General features: G+C 30.1%; 2 protein-coding genes across 2 annotated transcripts; both read right to left on the bottom strand.

Annotated features, from left to right (window-relative positions):
• Positions 1-3,003: 3,003 nt before the first annotated feature.
• On the bottom strand, positions 3,004-4,801 carry LOC106339759 (dof zinc finger protein DOF2.4-like). The gene is made up of 2 exons (XM_013778626.1): positions 4,564-4,801; positions 3,004-4,215 (listed from the first exon to the last, which is right to left on the bottom strand). The coding sequence occupies exons 1-2, from the start codon at positions 4,612-4,614 to the stop codon at positions 3,337-3,339; spliced, it is 930 nt and encodes a 309-aa protein (XP_013634080.1). The 5' UTR covers positions 4,615-4,801; the 3' UTR covers positions 3,004-3,336.
• A 3,166-nt stretch (positions 4,802-7,967) lies between these two features.
• On the bottom strand, positions 7,968-8,990 carry LOC106339149 (F-box/LRR-repeat/kelch-repeat protein At1g09650-like). Its single transcript, XM_013777953.1, has one exon. The coding sequence runs from the start codon at positions 8,943-8,945 to the stop codon at positions 7,968-7,970; it is 978 nt and encodes a 325-aa protein (XP_013633407.1). The 5' UTR covers positions 8,946-8,990.
• Between the last annotated feature and the right edge of the window lie 1,960 nt (positions 8,991-10,950).

The following is a 10,950-nucleotide window of genomic DNA, read 5'->3' as shown; positions in this document are numbered from 1 at the left end:
AGAATGTCATTTCTACTTTTTTTAGAACATAATCTGAAATTTATAATTTTAACTTTTTTATAACTGGAAAATATACCATTAAGTTCATATAGATATTTTAACAAATGTTACTATTTTTCCAAATTTTTTTTGTTTGTAAAACTATTTATTAAAATTATTTTCATAAATATTAAAGAGTATTATAGAAAAATATGACACAAAATATAGATTAGTCTAAAGGGACATAGTTACTATTTTTTTGCTCTAAAAAACAGTTTTCCCTTGATTTTTTTAACATAAAATAATTTAAAATCAAAATCTCATACAATAAATTAAAATTGACTAATGTTTTTTGACAAAAAAAACTGACTAATGTTTTTACAGTTTGAACATTTTCAAATACATTAAAGTGATAGATTTATATAAATACACAGAGATTTTAGAGCAAATCAAAACACATAAATTTTTAACCAAAGGCGCACACACGTATCAATCATAATATGACAATATTAGAGCATCTCTAATGCTTAGAACTAGTTGATGTCTCACACTTTGTAATGATTAATATATCTATATACCTAACAATTTTTAATTCTAATATTTATTTTTATAAAATAATAATAACTAAATTAGATACAAAATTTAATAATTAAATTATGAAATTTGTATTTGAAATTAAATACATGTAGTATTTGGACTGAAAAGAAATCCTGTGGTACTAGAAAGGATTACAAAAAATCACAACTATAAAACATTAATAAAAAACAATAGTATAGGAGTGTTCAATCTGGTAAAACCGAACCATTTAAAACCGAACCAAACCGAAATAGGGAAAACGGTCTTGATTTGGTAGCACCGAGTAAACTGAATGGATGCTATTTTTACGAAACCGCAGTATATGGATATGCTTGAGTATATTAAGCGATCAAACCGAATAAACCAAAGAAACATGCTAATTCAGATATATTAAAATACTTAATATGAAAATTATGACAATTAATATTAATATTGACTATATTGTCAGTAGATATTGTTAATATCCATTGTTAATATCTATTTATTAATTAAATATCCTAAATATCATGATAATTATATATTAAAATATATATATTTTAAAAAATAATAGTATATATATATATATATCAGTAGAATATTTTAATGTTTATTAATTATCTTTAATATCATGATAAATATATTGATTTAAAATAAAATTTTAAATAATAATATTAATTAAACTAATGATTTATTCTTAAATTATCGAAAAAATGACAAGTAAGCAAATTAACTAAAATAACGGAAAAATGATAAGTAAGTAAAATTTTAAATAATAATATTAATTAAACTAATGATTTATCTTAAAATCATGAAAAATGACAAGTAAGCAAATTAACTAAAATCATAGGAAAAATGATAAGTAAGTAAAATTTTAAATAATAATATTAATTAAAGTAATGATTTATCCTAAAATCATGAAAAATGACAAGTAAGCAAATTAACTAAAATCATGGAAAAGATGACAAGTAAGCAAATTCACTTCTCAAATAAAAGTATAGCTTTCAAAGTTTCTAGAAAATATTAATATAGGCGCAGACACATATCAATCATAGTATTATTAGGGCATCTGTAATGCTTAGAATTTCAAAGTTTCTAAAAAATATTAATATTCTAATATAATTCACTTATATAATTAGGTATTGTTTTAAATTTTAAAATTAAACAAACTTGTGTATGAAAAATGTCAATAGTTTTCTAATCTTATATATTAAAGCAGAAGTCATAACATTGATTCATGTGTAATTTTTTAAAAAATGGACCATCACTAGAAATCAGTTATCATTCATTTATTACTAATAATATGGATTAATAATATATCATTCCTAATAAAACATCAACTCCTAAAAATCCGGATTGGTTAACAAACTCACATTTATTCATGTGTGATATTTTTATTTGGATCATCATTTAATTTTTTTATTAAATGTATTTCCTTAATGCTAATATATATTCTTTTAACTAATTAAATCATAATATAATTTGATATTTTTTAACTTAAAATATAAATATATATATTTAATTTTTTAACAAATGTGTTGAAAAACATTATAACAATACCTTAATCATCAAAAATTGTATATAAATATTTTCACTAATTTTGTAATTAGTAATGAAATTAATGTTATTATACATTAATATATATATATATATATATACTCAGTTATCTTTTATAAAATGAAAAAAGTATATCAAATTTTACTATTTTATAGTTATATCTATCATTTTAAAATAAAATATTTTATTTAACTAAATATGATAAAATTAATTTAAACTGATAAATTAATATATTTTATTTTCACAAACATTAAAAATTTATGCTAGAAATATAATATGTTGGTAGAACGGGTTAACATAATTTTAAAATATATATAATAAAAAATATCAAATATATGTGATGATTTAAAATAATCAATTAAGTTATAGCATGAAAACTATCAAATTGTTATATTTAAAATAATTATATATAAACATTTAAATATATAAGTAACTTAAAAAATATATTCTAATTATGTAAAATATATATAAACATGAAAATTAATACCCGCACGGTTTCCAAATCTAGTAAGAATCTTAAAAATCATTAAGAAAAAAATCAAGACACGGTTAACTAGCGAGATCAAGCTCTATAACAATAATGTGACTACACGGTTACTGGAGAGTTCAAGCTTTATCATAATTATAGGAGGTTAGTGTATCAGCTCGTTAAAGATTCAAATTTCATTCACATTCTTTTGGTCTACTTTCTTTCAACTCTATAGTTTATTCAATGTTGAGAGTGTAGAGGAGAACAAACTTAGAAGAAACCTTGACCAATAGTGCTTTGTTATTGGCAGTCTCAGTTAAAACAATTTAGTTTGTAAATTTTTTTAGATATAATCAATTGGCTTCTAATTACGCTTGGTAAAGTGAAATTACTGATCACAGTATAATTTAATAATCAACAACACACAATAAGGTCTAGAACAAAATAAAAACCTGGTGAGAAATAAAGTTAACTCATTCAACATATCATGATTTTAATTATTTGACAGATATAGATCCATTTAAGAAACTAAGACCAGATGTATCAAACTCAAAGATAACAAATTAACAGTGTTGACAAAAAGAACAAAGGAACAGTCTCAGACACACCCAACAACTTAAGATACGTACGTAGAACCATAGGTCGACAAAGAGGGAAGTCACAAACAACATAAACTAAACAAAAACGTAAAACAAGACAAAGTTCATCTAATAAGTTGTAACTAGGGTTTTTCATCAATAAGTACCCATTTTTTGTTTTTGTTTTTCTTTTTGTTGAACTCAACGAGAAGAGCCGAAAGTAGAAAGATCAGTCCAGGAAGAGCAATTACCATTGACATTAACCCATTTGTAAGGATTATCTTCAACTTTAACCGAAGAAAACTGCGACGCTAAAGCAGAAGTTATCCTCGGTGATTCAAAAGGGTAAAAGCCATTTGAAGATGGATTAGTATTAGAAGAAGCCTCACAGTTTCCACCTCCCAAACTCTGCGGCTGCTGATGATGAGACGTCGATCTCCACTCATCAACACAGCTCATAAGCGAGCCACCAGAGTTTCCCATTTGGATTGACCTCAAGTCTTGGTTCAATCCTCCACAGTTCAACAAGCTCATGTTGTTATCTGTAGTATAAGTAGTATTCATTAGCCTCACCGGAGACAAAATCTGGCTCAAGAAACTCTCTTGGTTTCCTCCATAGTTAGAGGAGAGAATAGCGCTGATGGTTGATGCATTCCCGGAGGCCGCGGAGGAGAAGCTTGTGTTGTTGCTAGTGGCGGTACTGTTGTTATTGTTGTTGCTGCTTTTTGTACGCCTGTTTCTCCTACAGCCACCACCTACGGGGACGTTGCGGAGGGCACCGCCACGTGTCCAGTATCTCCGGCAGGTTTTGCAGAAGTGACGTGGCTGAGTGAGGCTGTAGTTGTTGAAGTAGCAGAACTTGGTGTTGGTTGATTCGCATCTTGGACATTTCAGTGCGGCTTCGGGTATGGCTACGTTTGCGTGTCTTGCTCTATCCACCATCGATCCTGGGCGGATCGAGCCACTGCTTCCGCTACCGTTAGGCTGCGGCTGAGATTGTGGCTGCAGCTGAGGACCAAGACCATGACCGCCGGTTGCTGAGGCTCCTTCGCCGCCCTGATTATAATTACTCGGAGGAGCCTAAAATAATTTAACAAATTAAAAAGAAAAGATTGGTAAAGGTGAACAAGAATATTCAAGAACATGCTAAGCAAAAATAATATTTTGCATCTTTTCGTTTTCTTGCCTTTGAACTAAGATTAGTACTCCTTTTTTGGAGTTTGATTCCAAAATTAGATTATGCTTATTCCAAAGCAGGAAGATTTTTTTGTTTGGTTTTTTTTTTTTTTGCCTTTTCTTCCTTTGAATTAAGACTTATCATTTTTGGTATGATTAATTCCCAAATTAGAACATGTAATTGCTAAGAAATAATAATTGTCTTGTATACTCTGGAAGAAGTTTGTATATATAGAATAGCAAAGCACTTACTTGTTGCCAGTTGGATGAATCAAGATATGCTTGGATGGAGGAAAAAATCATGGTTATACTCTCTTTTGATTTTTTTCTTCAAAATTCTTAAAAGTAAAGCTAGATTCTTTTTTTCTTTTCTCTTTTTCTTGGTAGGTGATATTAGAACTAGATCTAGTAGAGAGATCACAGCAAAGAGAAGAAAAAAAAACAAAGAGAATGAAGGGATAGAGGAGAAGATTGAGTGTGAGGGTGAAGATGGCTGAAACTTAAAGTGGACGAACCTTTATATATATATATATATATATATCTGCATGTGTGTATAATATTTTGTACTGGGGTATAATAAAATAGTTGTCATATATGTAATTATTAGGGTTTGTGTACCATATGGGGTAGGACTGACATGATTCTTTTTGTTTTCTTGCTTTAGTTAGGGTTTAAATTTCTTATCAATAGTTTCATACATATAAAAGTATATTTTCTTAGTGCATAAGGTTTATCTTATAACTCGTGATGGTCATCGCTTGATAGATCCACACATATAGACTCTGAGTGAGATTTATAGATCATTATAAGTTTATCAGCATGGTCTATATAAGTCGTGATTATTTGACTAATACTTTATTTCAATGTTATAAATAAGAATATTTTTGACAGGTGATTTCCATAGAACAGAAAATCACTGTAACAATTTAATAAACTTAGTCTCGTTTAATTTGGATGCTCATAAAAATTGTTGTTATGAATCCATGACAACGATGTTATGAATTGAATGAAGTTTATATGTAAAATTAACCCTTTGTCCCTTAAAATAATGACCACACTGTGTTTTTTTATAGATTGATTCAATTTAAAGAATGGAATAATCTCTCGTTAAGAGTGATTATATCGTTGATTTCTGTGTAGATTGATCCGAGTAGAATATATGGAGTGAATTTAGGAGACAAAAGTGTTATTTAGACCAAATTTCGAGGCGTTACATAATGATTATAATAGGATCGTTGATCATATAATGATTTAGTATAATTATTTCAGAACAAAAAAAAGAAGATCAAAGAGATTGATAATAGGAAAAGCGGGTAAAATGGGTGCTTTGGTCGTTGGACGACAGCCGAAGCATCGTGACCGGTCCATCATGTTCCCTCTCTGCTTTACTTTTTTTTTTCTCTGCATGGCAATATATATCTCCCTCGAACCGCGAGACTCTTACTCTCCATCTCCTCATGTACGTCGAGGCTTGGGCCTTGGGTTCACTTTCCAAGAAATCTGTTCTAGAGTTTTACCCACGTTAAAACATTCTCTCACAGACTTTTTTTTTGATAATCCAGAAATTTCCCATTTACGTGGGTCATTCCCCTAGGCCCGGTTAGACAGCGGTCCACTTCACCCGGGAGGGCTTTACCTGGGCTGGGGACAAGGCCCAACATCCAGTACCGCATTTGGTGACAGGATGGGCAGTTCCCTTCCGCCTAGCGTCGAACCCGGAAGCATGACAATTGGCCCTCAAGGTCCTTACCAAACGAGCTACTTCATCCCGTCAAGCATCAGTGTATCATAAAGAATTTCTCTCACAGACTTCGATAGATGTTATTCAGCTAGACAAAAAAAAAACTAATTTGGTAAAGTCATTTTAAAATTCGATTTTATGCAGATGAAATATGAGCATATATAGCATGAACTACATAAACATTCACATTAGAATAACACAAACTCATAAGATGATTGGTAATAAACTTATAACAAGTATCAATTAACTCTGATTTGTATTATTTTCTTACATCATTTGTAGGACCCTAAATCTAAGAAAAAGACCCAAGATCTAACTAATTATTTTTTAAGATTCTGTGCAAAAGTACCTTGTTCAAACGGCAAGAGCCGGCACGTCACTGGCACTGTGTAGGACAGAAGACATTCACATTAGGATAAACACATTTCGAAGATGTCATTACAGAACAGAAACTAATGAAAAAAAATAAGGATTGGAAAAATAAAACCAATAATCAAGAGTTAATACACCAAAGAACTATTTACATTGCTTAACCCTGAAACTCTCAAGATCAAGAAGACTAACCATGAGCTTCTCAAGCGTCTTCTAACTCACCGTTGGCTTAAGAAACTCCTTAGTCTTCAATTCCAATCCACCATTGGTTTGACCCAGCTGCTAGACGTCGATCTTATCAAGTATAAGATCATCCTCTCAAAACTCCCTTGCAAAGGGCGCCCCGCTTTGGACAATGTAACTAAAGTTCTCTACCGTTAGATTCATGGCACGCTGCTGGAGAAGCTGATCACAGTGTGTGTAATGCAAGTCATGGTTAACCGTTGTGTTCTGATAATCCTTGTTTCATAAAACTGTCTGAAAATAGCCTTCGGATGACAAATGGAAGTTAGTGTAGTACGTACATCAATAGCGTTCTTGGGAGATATAACTTGAGAAGCGGTCTTGTTAGAGCTACGCTTGTTGACCCTGTTAGAAGAGATTCATGCACACACAAAATGAAGGGAGAGGCTATCACACTCTTAAGATAAGAAGGTTTTATACCCATGGAAATTTTGGTTGTGCATTAAAAAATAGAGCATGGCTTTTGCAAGGCAAATAAGTTGAATATTATCAAACAACTAGGACACAAAACTATAATATATCTCAAAACTAATGATTTTTAAAATATAATTGACATCAAACTTGGGAAATAAGAAAATGCATTCCATTGAAATGTAATTCTACGAAACATACATCATAAGATCTTAATTCAAGATCGTATATTACAAGATTCGGATTAGGCAGCTTGATACCAAGAAAAAAAAAACAGAGCACTAGAGACGGTACAATATAGAAGCAAGTGAGCGAGATTTGATAGTTCCAATTAGCTATGGAAATGTGTAAACCAAAGCGATAGGTATGTGTTACGAGGTTGAGGATGACCAGTAGGTGAATTGCGAACGATAGGAGAGATTCACAACCTTTTTCTCTTTGGGAATGTGCATTAATTTTTCTCTTGTATAATTTGTTTATGTTAGAAAGATGAGCTTTCAAGCTAGAAACAATTGGTAATAAATTGATTGACTCATCTATCTTATATTAGTAATATTACTAATGATTCTTTCTAACTACCGGTGTTGGAAACTTAATCTTTAAAACGCTTCTTCGGAATGATAGCTTTTTGAGCGTCAATCTCGGAATATCTAGACATGGATCGATGAACCACTTTGGACCTGATCGATGTTAGATTGAATTAAACTGTATGAATTATTTGATACTATGTTAAAGTAGATAAGTTTTCAACATAAAACCAGCTGATAATAAATGGATTGGCTTATCTATCTTATATATTACTTAAGAATTTTTCCAACTACCGAGTACCGATGTAGGAGATTTAGTCTCTAATACTAAACTATAATATATCTCAAAAGTAAACATTTTTTTATACAATTGACACCAAACTTGGGAAACAAGAAAATGAACTCTCGCAAGAATGTACTATGTAATCACGTACGAAACATAAATCATATGATCTTGATTCAGGATCGTACATTAAAAGATTCGGATTCTTCGCACGAGGATAATAAAGCACTAGTGTTTTCTTCTTGTTCTTCAAAACCGCGACAGGAATGGCACATGGAACAACGTCTGGCGAATAAGTGCATGGTGGTGGCAGATAATCCGTAAACCAATCATAATCAGTTTGTAGATCTAACGAATATATTTTGTCCCAAGTCATATCTGAATTATTTAGTGACCAAATCTCTTGTTTTGGCCACTCTTTCTGCGAGACGCATAGACGGTTATTCAGAGTGCACATGATGATTTCCTTCTCACCTACTTCGAAAAATGGAGCTTCTGCGATCATGTGAAATTTTTCTGTATGGATATCGAAAGATAATACTTTTGTGTCTGTGATATACTCATCAGTGAACCAGTAAAGTGATCCATCTAAGTGTACTGGAGCTTGTTCATCAAAAATACGGACAGGAGAAGCAGTCACATACCTCCAAGTGTTGGTGTTATTAAAATCATAAACTTCACAAACTGTAGTGTTACTTAGAGTAAACTCAAATGAATTATATAACCAAACCAATTTGTATCTGCCTGTGAACTTGTCTTTGCCAAATCCTAGATTACATAAAATGCCATCGTTATCTTCCGTCCAGGTTCCCATTTTATTCATCACCTTGAGAGCAGCTTCTTGATGCCCCGCTTGAGGAACACTTCGTAACCATCTAGTATTAGGATTGACTAGATATATACAAGTGTAGTAATTGTAATAGCATATCATACCGTCACAACCGCAAACGGAATAGGTATAACAAATCGATGATTTTTTGTTCTCCAAGGGAATTGGCATAGGCACAGGGCAAACATTAGGCAGTTTGATCAAATCCGACGAACCTATCGTGAACATCCTTGTTACATGTTCTTTATCTTCACCTTCAAAGCGATTGGTGATAAGGATATCTGGATCTTGTAGTTGACTATATAACAACTGTTTTTTCTTAAAATATGCAGATTCAATCGTAGATTTCCATTGCGTTGACACAGATTTGAATCTTAACAGAGATTTCACCGGTAGTTTCTCGAGGATATCTCTAATTAAGCCATGGGGTAGTTCCATACCGTGAATGGTGTTGAGATTTCGTTTTGGGTTTTGGTGTTATTGTCCTGAAAAGAGTCTAGGGTCGGTTGTTGTTAACTGATGATCATTATTAAACTCATGTGAGTATTTATATTAGAAAACATACATTGATATGTCTTATGATTTAAGCCTAGAAGGAAACTAAATCTCTAGAAGAGATTACATTAGTTTTGATAGCAATTATGTTTTAAAAACAAAATATAAGAGCAATTATGTTACTGTGATTTTTTGGGTTTTAAAATTTATTTTTCATTAACTTTTAGATTTGTCAATATATATTACATTAAGAGACCATATATATATAATTTAGTTATTAGAATCAAATTATGACATGTGTGTTTTAAATAATTTTAAAAGGTTAGAAAATAAACAATTAAGATTGTAGATAAAAGATAAAAGCTTTCCAATTAAAGAACACAGATAATAAACTTTAAATGTGTCAGTTTTGTTAGATTGGCAAATGAGAATGAGATTTTCTTTAATATCTGATGATTAATTAAAATATAAAAATGAAAAGAAATTTAATGCAATTTCTCTTATTTAATAGAAGGATCCGCTGGATATCAATTAAGAAGGATACAAATTACGTTGAAAATCACTACATCAAAACTTCTATAAATTAATGTTCGATAAATTAATACTCTATAAATTAATAAATTTCGTCGGTCCCAACTTAAACAGGTATAAAATATGACACAAATCGATAAAATAATAAGATAATAATATTTTTAAAACTTCCAAGTAAATATACAGTCTCATTAAAATCATAAATTAATAATATATATCTATATATATTTTATATAAGTACAAACTAAACATTATATTGTTGGTTTTATATTCATGATGAAAATACTTTTATTTTTTAAATATTTTAATATATTTTAATAATATTTAGTAAAATTATATAGAAAACCACATAAAAATTTTGTGAAACATAACAATATACACCAAATAAGATAATAAAATAATAATAAAATCATATGAAAGTCAATTTTCTAAAATTTAAATAATTTATATACGGTAAAATCAAATATTTTCTTAATAAAAATATTTAAAAATAGAAACAAATCTAAAAAAAAACTTTTTTAAATTAAAGTCCCAACATTATTAATTTATAAAAATTCTATTGTATATGATTTCTGCGAAGGTTTTTATAATTTCATAGATCCTCCTAAGAGCATCATTATCCCACAACTCCATTAGGGTCTCTTGATTAAATTTTAATAATTTTTAAGACATAAAAGTACTAAAGAGACTTTGTCATGAACCTGAGACTTTGATGTCTGCATTGCAAGTCTCTTGCGTTGGAGTTCTTGAAAATAAAATAATATTAAATATTTTTAAAAAAACTTATATTTTTTTAATAAATAAAAGACAACATCTTAAACATAAATTTTAAATTAAAAACATGAAAACAAAAATTATTAAAATAAACGAGAATTATTTGAAATAAGTATTAGAGATCAGTTGTTGTCTTCATCACCTCCATATCTACGCCATATGTGTTCAACCAAATTATGTTTCAGTTGTTGATGCCTTTGTGTATCATGAATTCTTGTTCGGACACCCATCATATTTGCGATATTTGAAGGGATATTTGTAGAATACGTGAGATCAACATGTGAACTTCCTTGGTCTTCTCCTTGTTGGAACTCTTGAACATCAAATTGAGTGTATCCATCTCGTTCGTTTTCTACTATCATATTATGGAGTATGATACATGCTCTCATAATCTTCCCAATTTTGACTTTATCCCAACTCCTCGCTGGATTTT

This window comes from Brassica oleracea, chromosome C4 (assembly GCF_000695525.1).
Source record: "Brassica oleracea var. oleracea cultivar TO1000 chromosome C4, BOL, whole genome shotgun sequence".
Classification (NCBI taxonomy): domain Eukaryota; kingdom Viridiplantae; phylum Streptophyta; class Magnoliopsida; order Brassicales; family Brassicaceae; genus Brassica; species Brassica oleracea.
The sequence above is the reverse complement of the archived record's forward strand: the minus strand, read 5'-3'. Positions and strand labels throughout refer to the sequence as shown.